Consider the following 20,000-nt stretch of genomic DNA (forward strand, 5'->3'; position numbering starts at 1 on the left):
GTCATTGTTGTTGTTCGTGTTTTTCTCCACTAATACTTTATACACATCCTGATCTATTTACGAAAGTCTCAATCCGCTCATGCAAGTATTATCATATTTAACCGCAACGCAAGGACGGGTGGGAGTCGAACCAAAGACCACGAGAATGCGAGGTCGAAGACTCCAACCACTGCGCCATTACTCTTCTTCTTCTTCTTCTTCATCCTCATCATTATCATCATCATTAATATTTATACCATCACCACCAACGTTATCATCACTACCACCATCATCATTACCATCCATCACCACCTCCACCACCACCATCACCACCATCTTCACCACCACCGTTATCATCACTACCACCATCATCATTACCATCACAACCACCACCACCATCACCATCACCACCATCTTCACCACCACCGTTATCATCACAACCACCATCATCATTACCATCACAACCACCACCACCACCATCAACACCATCTTCACCACCACCGTTATCATCACTACCACCATCATCATTACCATCACAACCACCACCACCACCACCACCACCATCTTCACCACCACCGTTATCATCACTACCACCATCATCATTACCATCACAACCACCACCACCACCATCTTCACCACCACCATTGTCATCATCACCATCACCACCACTCGACGTCATCATTATCATCATCATCAGCGCTTGGAAACAGTGAGAGAAGTCATATCAGTGTACCCTTAACACAATCTGAGAGAGAGGTGATGAAAAGGATTGGAGAAAATGTGAGAATGTTCAAACTAGAGAGAGAGAGCGAGAGCATTATTATTAGCCCCAGCATGGATTAGCCTCCCCCTCATTCTTCCCCTCGTAACGGCGTGAGGAAAAAATGTTATCAGAAATACCTTCACACACACACACACACACACACACACACACACACACACACACACACACGTCGTTGTCTTGCCTCATTTTTCGTTCTTTTTTTTTTTCTATGTTGATTCACCTGTTATGTTATCTCCTCCCCCTCCCCCTCCCCCCTCATTTCCTTCCTTTCTTCCTTCCTGCCCCTCCCCTCCCCTCCCCCCTTTAACTTCCTTTCTTCTGGTCCCTTCACCCCCCACCCCACCCCCCACCCCCTTAGACAGTCCCTTTTAGTCCCTTCTTGCCCTTCCTTCCTATTCCCCTTCCTTCCGTTCCTCTGTCCTTTCTTCCATTCCTTCCTAATTTTTTTTTTTTTTTACCTAAATTTCCGGTATTAGTTTTTTTGCTCTTTCTTCTTTCTTTCTTTCTTTCTGATGTCCTTTTTTCTCTTCCTTTCTTTTCATCTTTATTTTATTCTTCATTTCCCTTTCGACATTCTTTTTTTTTTCTTTCCCGTCCTTTCCTCCCTCCTTTCCTTCTTTCGTTCTTTCTTTCTTTCTACATTCCTTTTTTTCGTTTCTATCTACCGTTCTTTCTTCCTTTCTTTCCTCATGTTAGGCAATCTTCTTTTCCTTTTTTCCTTCTTTCCTTCCTTTCCTACATCATTTTTCCCTTTTTCCTTCTTTCATTTTCAACATCCTTTATTTGCCTTCTTTTCTTCGTTTTGACCTTCCTTCCTCTCTTTGTTCTTATTTTCCTTTCTTTTTTCTATATTTTTTCTTATTTTATTATACATTTCTTCTTTTCTTCCCTCCCCATCTCCCCTGTTCCTTGTTTTTCCTTTCCTTTTTTTTTTTAGCTCTGATGTCTTTCTAAATTTCCTTCCTTCCTTCCTTCATTCTTCTCCTCCCTATCACCCCCACCCTTTATCTTTCTCCTCCCCAATCCATGCCCGTATCTACTACCCCTTCTCCCCCCCCTCTCACTAATATTCCCTACTTCCCTCCCCACCAATTAAAATACCTCCCCTTTCTTCCCTTTCCCATACGTCTCCCCACCTGTGTATTGCTCCCACCTACCTATAACCTCAACTTTCCCTTACCTTACTTTCCCACCTTTTCATACCGCTCCCCAACCACGTATATCCACCTAACCACCTCCTCTTACCTCCCCACCTCTTCCACCCTTTCACATCCCTCCCCACTCACTTCCACCTACTTGTTCACCTTCCCCCTATAGTCTTCCACCCTTCCACCGCTTTCCACATCCATGTATTCTCCCCGCCCATCAACTTGCATCCACCCACCCATCTGTCCACTCTCTCTTACCTCCCCACCCCTTCATCCACCCACCCACTTTATCACCCACTTAGGTATGCGCTGCCACCGACTTCCACCCACAATCCTCATCAATTTACTCTTTATCAGCACTCCTCCTCCTCCTCCTCCTCCTCCTCTTTTTGAATCACTATCTTATCAGTCTCTAGAACAACGTGACCTCACATAGTTTATCACATACCTGCTCAATCTCTGTTCAACTGCCCTTTCCTCCCTGTCCCCTCCCCCCTTCTTCCCCTGTCCCTCCCCCTCATCCCTTCTACCCCAGTCCCACCCCCTCACCCCCCTTCTTCCTCCCGATCCCCGCCCCCCTGCTTTTCGTATCAATGATAAAAGGAGGCCCCCAGCGCACTCTTACCTCAGTGCTCAGTCAGACATCGCTATCTTTGGTGACTAGTTCGGTGCGCGTGTGTGTGTCCGTGTGATTTCAAGGCTTTCAAGAGGAGGAGGAAGATTGGGGTGGCGGCGGTGATTGTGTGATGTTGTCTGTTTCGGTGAGTGTGAGAGTTGAACTGCGTAGAAGGGGAAGGAAAAAGAGACATATTAATAAGACAGAAATATGAAGAGTTGTACTGAAGACGGAGTTGTACTGAAATATTAAGCAGTACCTGTTCTGAGAGAAAGAAAAGGGAAGATAAAAGGGAGAAAGATAAAAAGAGACATACAAGACGAAAAATTAAAGTCGAAGAAACTAAGAAAAAAAAAAGACTGGGAGACAAAAAGGACAAAAAATAAAGATGTTACTACGCAGAAAGAAAGGTCGGATAAACCAAAGAAATATATAGAAAAGTCTTGGATTCGAAAGTTTTGCCTATTCCATTTTTTTTTCTTTTCTTTTTATTATTCCTACAATGTGGATGTGGGAGGCAGTGGAGGATTGTTCTGTCCAGCTCCTCCACCTGTTGAACCTCGTCTCCTTCCTCTTCCTGGAGTACCTGAAGGAGTTTTGTGGGGAGGAGAGGGAAGAGGAGGAGGGGGAGGAAAAGGAGGAGAAGGAAGAGGAGGGGAAGAAGAAGAAGGGGAAGGAAAACGATGAGGTGGATGCAGTTGATTGGAAGGAAATCATAAAGCAACAGGTATTATTATTATTATTATTATTATTATTATCATTATTGTTGTTATTGCAGATGTGTTGTGGTGGTGGAAGAATAAGAGAAGGAATATAAGAGTGTGTGTGTGTGTGTGTGAGAGAGAGAGAGAGAGAGAGAGAGAGAGTAATGAAATCCGAAAAAAAATGACGAAGAATGGGAAGGGAAAAGAAAGAATTAAGTGAGATATTTAGAAAGTAAAGAGACAAGCAAAGGAAGAGGAGGAGGAGGAGGAGGTGGAGGAAGAGGAAGAGAAAGACTTAACTAAATTGAAAGAAAGGATGTGAGGGATGGAGGAAAGGAAATAAAGGAGACTAGGATAAATGAATTAGAGAGAGAGAGAGAGAGAGAGAGAGAGAGAATGGCCAGATAAGATTGCCCGTGATGAATGGGAGAGAATGAAATAAAGGAAATAGAAAAGACTGAAAGAGTGGAAGGAACATAAGGGAAAGAGGAGGAGGATTTACATAGATTTACATAGAAAATCAGACCACACAGACCCCATGGTCCAGACTAGGTGGTCTGTCCTTAAACCTAAGTGATTTTACATTAATCAGATGGCTCCAAAACGTTGCTTTTCTACTCTAGTTAATATTAAGTTCAAGGAAGTGACGGTCGAGCTTGTTTTTAAAGGAGTCAATCGTGTTACACTGGACCACTGATGGTGGGAGCTTATTCCATTCTCGCACTACAACGTTGGTGAAGAAAAATTTGGTGCAGTCTGAATTTACTTGTCTACATTTGAGTTTTGTGCCATTGTTCCTCGTTCGCAAAGTGTCATCGATCACAAACAATTTTGTTCTGTCTACATTCGTGAAACCATTAAGTATTTTAAAACATTCGATCAGTTTTCCTCGGAGGCGACGTTTCTCAAGAGAGAACATGTTAAGGGTGGAAAGCCTTTCTTCGTAGGATTTGTTGCGCAAGGAAGGGATCATTTTTGTTGCTCGACGCTGAACACCTAGTTTAGCAATGTCCTTTGCATGGTGGGGAGACCAAAACTGTACCGCATATTCCAAGTGGGGTCTGACTAAACTATTGTAGAGCGGAAGTATTACATCTTTATTCTTGAATAAAAAGTTTCTTTTAATGAAGCCCAACATTCTGTTCGCTTTATTTGCTGCATCGATGCATTGATGTGAGAATTTGAGGTTTGACGCGATTTTAATCCCCAAGTCCTTAACGCATTGAACGCTTGTGAAAGAGAAAATGGAAGTAAAGCGATTGAGAGAGAGAGAGAGAGAAGAAGGAAGGAAGAGAAGCCAACGAGAGAAGGAGAGGTAAGGAAGGAAGGGAGAGAGGAAGCGAAGAAGAAAAGTTAACGAGATTTGGGAAGGAGGGAAGAGAAGAAGGAATGCGAAGGAGGGAGAGAGAATGAGGCGGAAGGGAGTAAAGGGTTGAGAGAGGGAAGGGAGGAAACTAATGAGGGAGGGAAGGGAGGGATTATGGTGAAGAATGGCGGGGAAAGGAGGGGGAGGAGGAGGAGGAGGAGGAGGTGGAGGTGGAGGGGGAGGTGGAAGAAAGGAGGTAATGTGGTGATTAAGGTGTTTCCGTCCGTGTCTTGGTATTTCTCTTCACCTGAAACACATTCCTCCTCCTCCTCCTCCTCCTTCCTTCTTCCTTCTTCAGTGGCAGGTAGCACAGGTGGCCTATTCCCCCTCCTCCTCCTCCTCCTCCTACTACTACTACTACTACTACTACTACTACTACTACTACTACTACTCCTACTACTACTACTACTACTACCATAGTCACTACTTCAATATTTTTTCAACCAGTTTTTGTTTAATTATAATTTTACACTCAAGGCACATAATAGGAAACATAATAGGAAAATACCGTTGAGGAAATATGATGTCATGCTGTTATGAGAAAAAAAGTGAATAAGAAGGAAAATGAGGAGGAGGAGGAGGAAGAGGAGGAGGAGTAGCAGGGTGAGTGTATTTAGGACCTCAGTAATTTTCCTCCTGATTTAATGATTAAGACGAAAACATGACTCAACACTTCTTAAAATTTCTCCTCCTCCTCCTCCTCCTCGTTTCCCTCTTCCCTTGTGTCCCTCATCCACTCTCTCCCATCTTTGTTTTGTTTTCTTTCTGTCCACCCTCACACATAACCCTTCCCCCTCTCCCTCCCTCCCTTCATTCCCTTCTCTCCCACTCAAGATTCTCACCCTACCACACCTTTTCCTCCTCCTCCTCCACCCCCTCAACACGTCACCAACAGCAAGATTGAAAAGTTTCACACGCTCTCTGTCTCTCTCATTGCTTGCCTCCTCCTCGTCCTCCCTTCCCGTCAACGTTCTCGGAAAATACCTCACATTCACCTCTTTCTCGGTAGCCAGTTGTCAACGTTTCTTAACCGGACGTTTTTGTTGTTGTATGCGTGTGAAGTGAAAAGTCCTTCAGTGTGAGAACCAAGAGAAAACAAAATTAATGAACTAATCTTGTATTATACCGTAGCCTACTTTTAATTATGACAGCCTTGCAACATATATATAGCATTTGTTAGTGGTTTTTTGTTTGTTTATATTACTGTAGCCAAGCGATGTGGTATTACTAAGATTGTACAATATAGCCTTGCAAGATATATATAGCATTTGTTAGTTGTTGTTTTTGTCTTTATATTACTGTAGCCAAGCGATGTGGTATTACTAAGCTTGTATAATATAGCCTATTCGTGTTTCCTTCGGCCTTGCAACATTAAGCATTTGTTAGTTTATTTTTTCTGTCTGTTTATATTAGTGCTTGTAGCTAAGCGATGTGTTATAATAATATGTTAGAAGGTCCCGTCCAGTTACATTTGTTATTAAAAGCGAAAGAGTTTGTACCAATATTCCTTCTAAGTCGTTTTCTTCAACCTTTTACAAGTCAGCAGGTGTTCCTATAACCTTATTTCACATCTGTATTACTGTTATCGTATGATTATATATATATTTTTTTTTTACTTTTCCCCTCTGTTGTATGTGTATTAGTGGACTTTGTAATACTCGGCCTTGCAACGTGAAGCATTTTTCTTTTTTCTTTTTTTTTCTTTTTCTTTTTTTGCCATACTGTAGCTAAGCGATCTTTTAATAACGAGTGTTGCGTCTTCTAAGAACTAAATGGCGAAAGAACTTAGCAAAACACTCGCCCTTGCAGTTTAAATGATTTGTATGTATTCTTTCTTTTTTTTCTTCTTTTTACCCCTTGCTGGAGTTGTCATACATAAAAGTTTTCCGTCTATAGTTTGAATTAAAAACGAAATACCTTCTAGCATTCGGCCCTGCAGGAAACGTAGAGCTGTGGTTGTTTGTGTCTTGATTTATTAGACAGCCCTTGTGCTCTTATCTGTAGCACGTGAGCCAAAGCTGAGCGATGATAAAGAAGTTTCTAACCCGCCAAGAAGGAAATATTCAACGAAACTTTCTTATGCTCCTCCCTCGCTCTCCCTCCCTCCTTTCTCCCTCCCGTTCTTCTTACCCCTCTCTTTCTCCCCTTCTCTCCCTCCCTTCCTTCTTTCTCCCCTTCTCTCCCTCCCTTCCTTCTTTCTCCCCTTCTCTCCCTTCCTTCTTTCTCCCACTCTCTCCCTCCTTTTGTCCACTCCCTCCTTCCCTTCTTTCTCCCACTCTCTCCCCCCCTCCCTTCTTTCTCCCTCCCCAGTTTCTTTTCCCTTTCTTTCTCCCCTTCTCTCCCTCCCTTCCTTCTTTAACCCCATCTCTCCCTTCTTTCTCCCACTCTCCCTCCTTCCCTTCTTTCTCCCACTCTCTCCCCCCCTCCCTTCTTTCTCCCTCCCCTGTTTCTTTCCCATTTCTTTCTCCCCTTCTCTCCCTCTCTTCCTTCTTTCTCTCCTTCTCTCCCTTCCTTCTTTCTCCCCCTCCTTTCGTCCACTCCCTCCTTCCCTTCTTTCTCCCACTCTCTCCCCCCCTCCCTTCTTTCTCCCTCCCCTGTTTCTTTTCCCTTTCTTTCTCCCCTTCTCTCCCTCCCTTCCTTCTTTAACCCCTTCTCCCTCCCTTCCTTTCTCTCACTCTCCCTTCTTTCTTCCACTCTCCCCCCCCTCCCTTCTTTCTTCCTCTCATTCTTCTTACCCCTGTCTTTCTAACATTTCATTCATACTAGACGTTAGCTTTTTATTTATTTATTCGGTACTACTTGTTCCTCCATCCCAAGATCTAAGGTTAGGTTAAGTTAGGTTTGTCTCTCGTCTTCTCTTCTTTCGTCTCCTTTCTCCTTCTCTCGATCGTGTTCAATCCCTTCTGAGGCATATCGTAGGGCTGTTATCAGATTCTTATTTAATTTTTGTTTTTATCATTCTAATCTTTACCACGTGAGGTTAGCCTGAGCCATACTACGTTCTAATTTAATTTCACTCATTCGTCAAACCAACAAATAGTAAATATGTCCACACGCCTTCGAGTTCCCCAGCAACGTATACGAGCGAACAGGTTTTTACTCCATAATTCTTCGGATATCTGTGACGCGGGAAGTGAACCTTAGCGACGATAATATTATACGAGTTTTCTGCCCTGCCGGAATATGCAAAAAACAAACTTGGGAGGGGAGGAAGAAGGAAGAGGAGGGAGAGAAAAGAGGAAGACAGCATAGGAGAGGGAAGGGGAGGCATTGTGAGAGGGTAGTTATTTTTCCTTTTCCGTATTAAAACTGATATAATTATGTAACTAATTTTTCGTCTCGTATGAATGAAAAGCGAGTAGGAAAGGGGTAATTATGAAGGAGAGGGGGGGGGGGGGGAGAACGAAGGGAAGGAGGGAGAGGGAGGGAGAGAGGAGGATGGAGGGTGAAGGGAGGGAGTGGCCGGTTGTTCCCAAGACCCCAAGATGCCACCTCGTAATTTCCTTGGCGTGGATGATGAGACTCCATTTACTGTTGTTTTAAGCCCTCGCCACGCCCCCATTGTGTGCCGGGGGAGTAATTAGGAGGTTATAAGACCGTGAGGGGGCACAGGGAGAAGGAGGAGGAAGGGAGAGTACGTTAGAGCAGGGCGGGGACCAGGAAAAGGAAGAAGGAAGATGTGATGTTGCTCCATGCTGTCAACTTGCCGGGTGGTTGGGTTGCCCACTAGAGCGAGCTGGCATCTCTTTACCCTCCCGTCCCTTGGTCCTTGGGAGGGTGGGTAAAGGGCCATGGGCAGCTGTGGTGGTGGTGGTGGGCAGGGTGCAAGGGAGGGACGAAGGGAGAGGAACTGAGGAAGAGAGGCCAAGTCCAGTCAGCTAGCCAGTCAGTCAGTGTGTGCGTGTGTGTTTCAGGAGCGAAGTCAGAAAGCCAGTCTCAAGTTCTCATCTCTTATTTATCTCTTCTTGGTGTGTTACAGTGAAGATAGTGACAGTGAAGATAGTTTCCATCCCTCTCTGGTGTTATAAATAAAGACAACCACACTCCAGCAAGGAAACAACAGCTGGCTTGGATATTAGTATTGTATTTTTCCCACACGTTTGCACACACATACACTCAGGCCATTGCGAACCTCATCTGCATGCCGCTAACGTTGTAATGGTATAATCTTTTCCGGTGCGAGAGTGTGACAGTGAACTCTTCTGCATAATATATACTACTCCTGGAAAGTGTGTTGTGTGTGTGTGTGTTGTGGAATGGAAAAACTGGTGTAGAAAGGAATGAACGAAGAGGAAAAGGAGTAAGAAGAAAGCGAGTTATTAAGTAAAGAGAAGGAAAAGTGTAAATATAGGCAAAGGATTAATAATTTGAAGAAGAGGAAGAACTGTTGAAGAAGGGAAAAAAGTGAAGAGGAGTAAGAAGAAAACGAGTTATTGAAGGAAGAGAAGGAAGAGTGTACAGGCAAAGAATTAAAAAGAAAGTGGAAAGAGGGAAGCAAGTATAAAAGGAGAGAAAAAGACTACTATATAATTTGTGAGAAACTAATTGCTAAAGAGAGAACGTTAGACATAAAAATCAGAGAAGGAAAAAGAGGATAAAAGAGAACAAGGAAGGAAGAAACGAACGAGAGCAAAGAAAAGAAAAAAAACTGGGGACGTTGGGATAAAGATAAAAGAAAGTGGAAAGAATAAGAATAAGAGGAAATAAGAATACAAGCAGAACAAGAAAGCAAACCTTGAAATAGGGGAAGAAAAAAGACAAGCCCAGAGAGAGAAAGAGAGAGAGGGTGGAGTCCAGTCTGCAAGGAACATTTTTTTTCTCTTGTACGCTGTAAGACTGTTGACAAGAACTTCGCAAACACCAAACAGAACCTAAAATAGACAAGGGCTTCCCACACACTCGCCCAGCCAGTCCGTGTGTGTGTGTGTGTGTGTAAGGCTGGCTGGTGTAGGAACAAGCACAAGAATGGGTATATATGCAGGTCTCCAGATGTTATTAAAGGTATGTAAAAGGAAAACAAAAAGGAAAGAAAATGATGAAGAATATAGGAAGAGGTAGAGGAGGAGGAGGAAGAGAGGTTCGTAAGAGGAGAAAAAAGGGTAATGATGAAAGATAGGAAGAGGATGGAAAAAATAGGTTGCTCAATGAACGTAAGAGGAGAAAATAAGGAAGAAAACTGAAGAATAGGAAGAGGTAGAGGAGGAGGAGGGGGAGGAAGGTTAAGAGGAGGAAAAAAATAGGTTACTCAATAAACGTAAGAAGAGATAAAGGAAGAGAATGGTGAAATAGAGGAAGAAGAAAAGAATGGAGGTTAATAGAAGGAGAAAGATAAGAAAAAAATAGGTTACTCAAGATACATAAGAGCAGAAAAAGAGGAAGAAAATGATGAAAATAGGAAGTTAAAGAGAAAGAAGGTTAAAAGGAGGAAGGGGAGGGAAAAGAAAAGGAACAGCAAATAATAAAGATCAGAAAATTGGAGCAACAAAAGATAGAAAACGAGGAAAAAAAGACAAGAAAATAAGAAAAAGGGGAAAAAAGTTTGATGAAAGAGGACATACTACGGAGAAGAGTAAGAGGAAAAGGAGTGAAAGAAGTAGGAAGGAAAATAGCTTGAAGGCAGGCTTAATGTGAGAGAGAGAGAGAGAGAGAGAGAGAGAGAGAGAATGGTAAAGTTTGCTCGCCAGTTAAAAAAAAAAAAACTGGTTGTGTTAGCTTTTGCTCATCAAGAGAAAAAAAAAGTTAGGTTGGAAGAGAATGAAATGGAAGAGGCTTGCCAGAGTTAAGTGGTAATAGTAGTAGTAGTAGTTGTTGTAGTAATAGTAGCAGCTGTAGTAGTAGTTGTAGTAGTTGAAGTAATATCAGGAGTAGTAATAGAGTAAGATTGGTAGCAAGAAGAGAGTAGTAGTAGTAGTTGGAAGAGAAGGAGGAGGAGGAGGGGTTGCAATACGTGCTTGAGGTCATGATTACACCTTCGGGCATAAGCAGGTGTCCTCTCCCTCCCTCCCTCCTTCCTTCCCCCTCCTCCTCCTCTTTTCCTCCTCCTCCTTTTCATAACTTTTCGTTTCGTTCAACCTCCCCAAGTCAGGTGTTTCAATAATCTTATTTCATACCTATATTACTGTTATCGTATATGTATTTTTTTATTTTTACGTTTTTCTTCTGTGGTATTTGAGAGAGAGAGAGAGAGAGAGAGAGAGAGAATACCCTCCTTCCTCCTGTCCGTGGGATGTGATGTGAGGTAACCTGAAGGGATTTAAGGATGGAATGTCGTGGCCGCCGGCTGGAGGAGAGAGAGAGAGAGAACCTAACGATTTTTTTTTCTTCGTACTCTTAAGATTTTTGTTTGCCTGTGTTAACAAAAGGAATTATATATAGTTTTGTCTTCGGGGGAGTGATATGCAAGAAAGTTAAAGGACAATGATAAAAATACAGCATTCATAATAGTAGCGTACGGTAGTAGTAGTAGTAGTAGTAATAATAATAAGAAGAAGAAGAAGAAGAAGAATGATAACTAATAATAATAACTACAATAATGAGGCCACATTAAAAAGAACTCGGAAATGCTTCTCTAATTTCCAACCGTTACTTGTGTGTGTGTGTTTCATGGAATAACCACACACACACACACACACACACACACACACACACGCTTTAGCTTCCTATTACATACACACACACAGACAAACTACGTCACACTATAAAGAAGACCCTTGCATGAGAGAGAGAGAGAGAGAGAGAGAGAGAGAGAGAGAGAACCAATACCCCCAATCTGACATCGATCCCCTTTCTGATATCCACTCTCTTACCTGTAGACTTGGATTTTCTTTTATGAAACCACAAAACGCAGCGCTTGTAAACCTCCTCCTCCTACTACTACTACTACTACTACGTCTACGCACTGTACTTTAGGCACGCATGTATTGAGCTGCTGTAAAGTTCATAATACTCCTGAGATCTTTACCTGCAATAGCTGTCATAAACCTTCGTTCTGGCCTGTTTATTACGTACGGTAGACACACACACACACACACACACACACACACACACACACACACACACGAGATTGGTATAGGCCTATTTTTTATCAGTATTGCCGCCAGAAACGCAACCTTTTCCCACATTCTCAAACGTTTCGGGGCTTACACAACACCCAACGTTTGATAAGGCTTCGTAGAGATTGTTTGTGGGGATTTCCGTGGGTAGTTTTATTATCCTGGTGATAGTCTGACAAGGCTTCTGCATCATGGACGTGGAAAACACTCTTGGAACCTAGATTTATCTCCTTTGTGACCTTTGGAAATGTTATTAAAGCCGAAAGCATATCAAAGAAAATAAATCATACATATAATAGTAAATATAATAAATTCGTAATAAGATTCAATAAAATTTCAATAATCTGTTCAACTAAAAATAATATGGCTACGCAATTTCGCTTTCATAAGTTTGATTCCTGAAGAAAAATAGCTAGAAATAAACCTTAATGAGTCTGAATATAAAAAAAAAGAACAGGTAGTACAATTAAGTTGATAAACTACGTAATTATTTTAGCTGAGTTTGTTGAATAATTATACCAATGGCTCAGACATTTTTGTATATTCCTTTGATGCCCTTTCATGGATCTCAATAATAGTTATAGTAATAATAATAAATTCCTAACAGTGACTGGCTGGAAACACGCAACCCTCAGAATGCATGACAGGGCGAAGATGTGATAGCAGGAACAAGCTACCCATTATCGCTACAGCCCCAACACGCGGGAAAAGACATTGGGCCAGTCTTACAGTCCAGTCCAGCACGTTTGTAAGCTCCCCAACCAAACACAAAACACGACGGAAGTTCCTTGTATAGTGTTTTTTTTTTTTTTTTTTTCCAGCAGAGGAGTCAGTTCAGGGGCATAAAAAAAAGATAACAAATGTGAAAAAAAACACTATACAAGGAATTTTCGTCGTGTTTTGTGTTTGGTTGGGGAGCTTACAAACGTGCTGTACTGGACTGTAAGACTGGCCCATTGCCAATAAGAACCAGTGACTTAGCAGGGAGAGTAAAAATTTGACGAAGAAACTAAAGCAAATCTCGAAAGTCGTTTTTACGGTTGCTTTGGAATAGACTATGAAAGTAATACAAAATAACCTGCTGGAAATACGACATCATCATCATCTTCTTCTTTTTCTTCTTCTTCATTATCATATGCCAATTCAGAACAAAAACAAAGGAAATAAATACATCTAAGAAAAGAGATCCACAAAGCTGTTTACTTATTATGAAAACCTAATTGAACGTGTCTTTCGTTATTCCATTTTTTCCTAATTCTTTATTCTAACTTTCTTTTTGGATGTTTTTACGTACGTTTACAGTTGTCGAAGCGGAGAAAGAAGAAAAACGAATAAGAAAAGAATAAGACAAGGCTGTTTACTCTTTGTCGTAACGTTTATTGAACGCATCTCTTTACATTCTTGCATCTTTTTTCTTTCATTTTTATTTTGACTTTTTTTGTGTACTGACGATTAGTTGTTGATAGAAGGAAAAGAAAAGAGTTTGACGAGGCTATTTTTATTTTGACATTTTTTTTGTGTGTAGTACTTACGTTTAGTTGTTGATATAAGAAAAGAAAAAAAAGTTTGACGAGGCTATTTTCATTTTGACTTTCATATTTTTTGTGTACTTACGTTTAGTTGTTGATATAAGAAAGGAAAAGAAAGTTTGACGAGGCTATTTTTATTTTGACATTTTTTTGTGTGTACTTACGTTTAGTTGTTGATATAAGAAAAGAAAAAAAAAGTTTGACGAGGCTATTTTTATTTTGACTCATATTTTTTGTGTACTTACGTTTAGTTGTTAATATAAGAAGAAAAAAAAGTTTGTCGAGGCTATTTACTTATTATCGAAACCTCACTAAACGTAGGCTATCTTTTATTTTCGCTTTATTTATTTATTTACTTATCTGTATTTATTGTGTGAGTACGTTTAGTTGTTGAAATAAGAAAAGAAGTATAGATAGACGAGGCTATTTACTTATGATCGAAATCTTACTGAAGACATCTTTAATTTTTGCATCCTTTTCTTTCACTTTTATTTTGCCTTTCTTTTATTGTGGTTCTACGGTTACCATTGCTGAAATAGGGAAAGAAAAGCGTTTAAGGAAAGAATTAGACGAGGCTCATTGTAGAAACCGTATTGAACGTATGTATATTTTTTTTTATATATATTCGTTTCGTATTTCATTTTGACTTATTGTGTGTGTGAATAAGTTTAAATGTGCGTGTTTATTCCTAACTACAACGTTTCCCAAGGACTTACAATTTTCTTAACAACGATACTGTGGCGAGTTTGAATTCAATGAGTGTGTGTGTGTGTGTGTGTGACATTTCCATTCAGACGCCGAGAAAGCCAAGAATAGATTTGTTTGTTTGTTTTCTTTCTTTTTCTGTTTATTCTTTTGTGTTCGTGTGTATGTGTGTGATGATGGCGCCATAAATCTCTCTCTCTCTCTCTCTCTCTCTCTCTCTCTCTCTCTCTCTCTCTCTCTCTCTCTCTCTCTCTCTCTCTCTCTCGGTATTACACACGTATCCTGTAAACCGTTATTTCCTTTCCTTATTTAAATGAGTGTTATAAATAGCTTGCTTGCAACTTCCACTGTTTCCTTCCCTCCCTCCTCCCCCCCTTTCCTTTCTCCCTCCCTCCTTTCCTCCCTTTCATCTTCTCCATTATTTCCCGTCCTATCTCCTATTCCACATTTATTATCCATTCCCTTCCCTTCCTTTCTCTCTCCCTACTTTCCTTCCTTTCTCCATCCCTTTCTTCTCCTCCACTCTTTCCTGTTCTTTATTTCTTCTCCCATATTCACTGTTTCCTTTCGTTCTTCCCTCCCTTTCATCTCTTTCCTCTCCCTTTCTTCGTCATTTTCTTCTCTTCCTTTCTTTCCTGTACTCCTCCTCCACTTTCTTTTCTTTCTTCTGTCCTACATTCATCCACTTTCCCCACCTCCTTCCCTTTCTCCTCCTCCTCCACTCTTTCCTGTCCAATCTTTCTTCTGTCCCATATTTATCCACTGTTTCCTTATCGCCCACCCTTCCATCCTCTTATTAATCCCTTTTTTCTTCGTCTCTCCTTTCTTTTTTGTCCACTTCCACTCTTTCCCCACCACCCTCCATCCCTTTCTCTCCCTCCCTCCCTCCCTCCCTTTCTCCTCCTCATCCACTCTTTCTTGTGTCCCATATTTATCCACTGTTTCCTTATCTCCCTCCCTTCCATCCTCTTATTAATCCCTCTTTTCTTCGTCTCTTCTTTCTTTTTTGTCCACTTCCACTCTTTCCTGCCCTCCTCCACTCTTTCCTGCCCTTCACTCTTTCCTGCCCTCCTCCACTCTTTCCTAGCCTACTTTTCTTGTCCCAGTCCCACATTCAGGCCCTCGTTTCCTTCCCTCCCGGACTTAACTGTGACAAATAACTATGACGAGAGGAGAAAGTGAGTCACGTATAAGTTGATGAATAATAATAAGAAGGAACAGGAAGAAAGAGTGTGTGGAGAAACAGGAAAGAGAGGGGACTGAAGGCTTTTTAAAGTGTGGGAGAGGGAGAAAGAGGAGGATTTTTTGTCGTGGTTAAAATGAAATGATATTGTAAACGCTTTGTTGTTGTTGTTGTTGTTGTTTACTTGTGATTTTCGTTTCATCACATTATTATTATTATTATTATTATTATTATTATTATTGTTGTTGTTGTTGTATATCTTCGAAAAGTCTGCAGGGGTTATATTTTTTTCGTGTTTCCTTTTTTCTACTTTCCTTTTCCGGCTTTCTTTTCTATTTCCTTCTTTTCTTCCTTCATTTTATTTGCCGTTATTTTATTATTTTGTTTTATTATTCATTTTATTTGCCGTCATTTTATTATTAGGTCTTTTAAAGGAACGAGTGTATCAAGAAAAAAAAAAGGTACGAGTAAATCCATTTTCCTATACTCGTTTACACACACACACACACACACACACACACACACACACACACACACACACACATGGATCACCGTTACTTTTTTTTTTTTTTTTTTTTTTTTTTGTGTGTGTGTGTGTGTGTGTGTTGATGGGCGTCGCGTGCATGACCTAGAGGGATTTGTTTGTTTGTGTGTGTGTGTGTGTGTGTGTGTGTGTGTGTGTGTGTGTGTGTGTGGTGCTACAACGGGGTCACTCACACCAAGACCGAGACCAAGGCCGTTGCAAGTTGGTCGACGTTCGTAACAACAACAACAATAATAATAATAATAATAATAATAATAATGCTAATAATATAATGGTACCTATGAAAATGAATAATCAGCGGTAATAATCATAGTAATAGTAGTAATAATAGTGATATATGTTCGCGTTTTGTAGAAAATAAGTTCCCCCCAAATCCTATAATTACCATTCTCTCTCTCTCTCTCTCTCTCTCTCTCTCTCTCTCTCTCTCTCTCTCTCTCTCTCTCTCTCTCACGGATCAGCTGCTTATTACTTTATTTTTCATCCTTTTTCATTTCCTTTCTCTCTCTCTCTCTCTCTCTCTCTCTCTCTCTCTCTCTCTCTCTCTCTCTCTCTCTCTCTCTCAGCAGCCTACCTACTTTTATTCTTCTTTCTTTTTATTTCGTTTTCTTTTACTCTTGTTAACGAAGATTAGGAATTGAAACTGTCATCCCCGAAGCCGAAGTTAATCCCGTAAGTGAAGTTTTTGTCCCTGGCAGCCAATTTCAGAGAGAGAGAGAGAGGGTAACGTGATAACAACACACTCCTCTCCCGTCCCCCTTTAAATCCCTCCCATCCTCCCCGCCAACAGGAGAGGCAAGGAAAAGAAAAGGAAATGATGAAAGAAGAAAAAAATACGTAAAAAGAAGAAAGGAGAATGGAGAAGAAAAAATGAGAGAGAGAGAGAGAGAACAGAAAAGAAAGAAAAATAAAGTAGGCTGCTGTAATCCGTTAGAGAGAGAGAATTTACTTTTTTTTACCGTGTTTCCTGTCCATATAACATTCCACAAAGCCTTTATTTATATCTTTCTTTAATCATTTACTTCCTAATTAGACGCCACAATGACTCTCTCTCTCTCTCTCTCTCTCTCTCTCTCTCTCTCTCTCTCTCTCGTGTCCCCTGTGTTCGTGAATAAATAGCGTCCTTTCTTTATTCCTTGCTCTTGATTTGTCACTTTTTTCAATGGTGGGCACGTGAGTCCAATCTTTTATTCATGATTATTGATTCGGGCGTGTCACTCAGGGTTACTAAGGGGGGGGAGGGGGGAGAAAAGGGGATAGGGAGGAAGGAAGGAAAAGGAAGGAAAAGGAATGAAGGCGTGGGCTCTGGAAGGATGGATGGAGGGAGGGAGAGAGTATAGGGAGGAGAGGATGAAAGAATAAAATAGAGTATGTATGGACGAAGGAAGGAAGGAATGGCGGTAATGAGGATGGGTGGAAAGGGCGAGGGAGGAAGGGAGATGGGGATATAGAGGTGAAAGAGGGATAGGGTATGGAGGGAGGATAAAGGAATGGGGATGGAGTAGAAGAAAGTATGAGAAAGGATAGGGAAGGAAGGAAGGAAGGAGCTAGGGAGGAAGGGAAGCATAATATAGGGGGATGAACGGTAGGGTATGGAAGGGAGGGAATGGGATAGAGTAGATAGGAAGAAATGGGGACAAGGATGAGGAAGGAAAGGGAGAGAAGAAGGGGGAGTCGAGTGAGGAAAGGAAGGAAAAAAGTAAGAAAAGGAGTGGTGTGGTAGGAAGGAAGGAAGGGGGTAGAAGAAAGGGAAGAAGGAAGGAAGGAAAGAAAATAAAGCAAGGTGAGAGGAATTGATAACGGAGAGGAAGGGGAGAGGGGAGGAAAGGGTGACGGGAGGGGATAAAAGGGATCGAAAGGGAAAGGGGAATGGAGAAAAAAAGGGAGGGAGAGGGAAAGGGGGAGTCCATTACTGATTACAGGGGTTAATAATACGTATAATAACTCCATTTTTTATGTATTGATTTTCGTCTTTGTCATGTTTATTATTTCGTTACATTTTCCAGACGTATGAATTAGCCTAGTCGATATTTATTTCAAGAATGGATGTTAGGCTACTATTTTTTTTTTTCAATTCCTATTTATGTTGTCTTTTTTTCTTCCTCTTGTTTCTTTCATGTTATTTTATGTCTTCTAAATCTTTGTCACGTATATAAATTTAATAGTTTTCTTTTAGTTTCCCTTCTTATCGTTCTCTTTTTCTTCATGTTTTCGTATTTTTTTCTGTTTCTACCAATGTTGTCTTTTCTTCTCTTTTTCTTCATGGTTTCTTATTTTAGCCTTTTTTTTTATTAATGTTGTCTTTTGTTTCCTTCTCTAGTTTCTTTCTTGTTTTCTTTTTTTGTTCTTCTAAATGTCTGTAACTTGTGTATAGATTTCATAGTTCCCGTTTATTTTTCCCTTCCTTTCCTTCTTTTTCTTCATGTTTTCTTATAATTATTTTCTTCCTGATATCACTTGAATACCCTGCTACCTAACCCTTGTTCCCTATCATTCTTCTCTTGTTTCTCCTTCTTTCTTCTTTCCTTCCTTTCTTCCTGCTTTTTTTTTACTTCCCTTACTATTATTTCCTTCATATTCCTCTCCACTCTTCCCTACATTTTTTTCCTCCTCTTCCCTATTTTTTGTCTTGTTTTTATCCTTTCACCCATAAAAAAAGACTCCTATAAACTATGCTATATGTTTCAGACCTCAAATACCTTCCCTTCCTCGCCTCAATTTCTTACCCGCTATATTAAATTTTATCCTCCCTCACACAATGTTTTCCTTTTAATAACAACTCCCTTTCCTCCCTCCACAGGCCAGTCTCGCCGATGACGCGAGCGGGGGCGGCGGCAGCGGCGGCGGGGGGCTGAGGGAACCGAACCCGCGTGCGGTGCGGCGGACTCACAGCGACGTGGGGGGACGCGGCGCCACCTGCTACTCGCGCCAGCTGTCCACGCCGCAGCCCATCAAGGTCCGGCCCGCGCACAGGCTGCCCCAGCACAACACAGCCTCCCTGCACCGGGCCAAGAGGTGAGGGGAGGGAGGGTAGAAAAGGGGAGAGGTGGGAGGGTTGGGGATGGTAAGGTATCGTAAGGGTGGATATGGTAGGGTAGGGTAAGTTAGATTACGTAAGGTTAGATAAGACAAGTAAAATTTAGGTTAGGGAGGGTTTGGGATGGTAAGGTAACGTAAGGGTGGATATGGTAGTGTAGGGTAAATTTGGTTAGGTAAGGTTAGGTAAGATAAGTAAAATTTAGGTTAGGTTAAGTAAGGTTAGGTTAGGTAAGGTTCGGTTATGTAAGGTTAGGTTAGGTTGGGTTTGGTAAGGTTAGGTTAGGTAAGATAAAGTTAGTTTAGGTAAGAGTAGGGAAAGTAGAGTAGGGTAGGGTAGGTAAGGTCAGGTCAGGTAAGATAAGGTAAAGTTAGAGAGAGAGAGAGATAGAGAGATGAAGTTATGTGAAAGAGTAAGTCAGATTAACGTAGATAGATTAACAGATAGATAGAAAGGTCAAGTTTTTGGCATTGCAACGATGAATTTATATATTTTTTGTAGGGAAAGAATGAGAGAAAGAAAGAAATTGCACTGAGAAAAATAGTAATTCATCTTAAAGCATATAGTAGATAGATAGATATAAAATAGATAGAAAGTTTTAGTTCATTGAGATTGATTGATTTTTTTATATTTAGAAAGTATTGTTGAAAATATATTGTGGAAGGAAAACGTAGAGTGTGTGTGTGTGTGTGTGTGTGTGTGTGGAAGATATTTATATGTGAAGGAAATTGGAGTAATTAGATTGTGTTCTTCCTTCCTTCTTTCTTTCATTCCTTCCTTCCTTCCTGCTTTCTTTTCCTTCCTTTTTAATATATATATTTTTTTTTCATATTCCTCCCCAGTATCCCCTGTCATTCCCCCTTTCTGTCTTCTCCTTCTCTTCCTCCTTCCTTCCTTCCTGCTTTCTTTTCTCTCCTTTATTATTATTTCCTTCATATTCTTCTCTTCTGTTCCCTATCATTTTTTTTCTCCCCCTCCTCTTCTTCTTTCCTTCCTTCCTGCTTTCTTTTCTTTCCTTTTTAGTATTTCCTTGTTCATATTCCTCCCCATTCTCTTATCATTCTCCTCTTCTTCGTTCTCCTTCTCTTCTTCCTTCCTTCTTTCCATCCTTCCTTCCTTCCTGCTTTCTTTTCTCTCCTTTGTTATTATTTCCTTCAAATTATTCTCTTCTCTTTTCCATCATTTTTTTTTCTCCCCATCCTTTTCTCCTCCTTCTCTTCTTTCTTTCTTCCTTCCTTCATGCGTTTTTTCTTTCCTTTTTTAGTATTTCCTTGTCATTATCTTCTTCGTTCTCCTTCTCTTCTTCCTTCCTTCTTTCCATTCTCCTTCCTGCTTTCTTTTCTCTCCTTTATT

At 40.9% G+C, this 20,000-nt stretch overlaps 1 protein-coding gene across 14 annotated transcripts in view; it reads left to right on the plus strand.

Moving 5' to 3' along the window:
- LOC126995572 (rho guanine nucleotide exchange factor 4-like) overlaps positions 1-20,000 on the plus strand; it is a 232,256-nt gene that overhangs the window by 179,355 nt on the left and 32,901 nt on the right. For all 14 annotated transcript variants that reach the window (XM_050855228.1, XM_050855235.1, XM_050855233.1 and 11 more), the window contains one exon: positions 18,411-18,625. In XM_050855228.1, the coding sequence (XP_050711185.1) occupies positions 18,411-18,625 (215 nt within the window). The remainder of the gene's footprint in view (positions 1-18,410; positions 18,626-20,000) is intronic.

This window comes from Eriocheir sinensis, chromosome 8, assembly GCF_024679095.1.
Source record: "Eriocheir sinensis breed Jianghai 21 chromosome 8, ASM2467909v1, whole genome shotgun sequence".
Classification (NCBI taxonomy): domain Eukaryota; kingdom Metazoa; phylum Arthropoda; class Malacostraca; order Decapoda; family Varunidae; genus Eriocheir; species Eriocheir sinensis.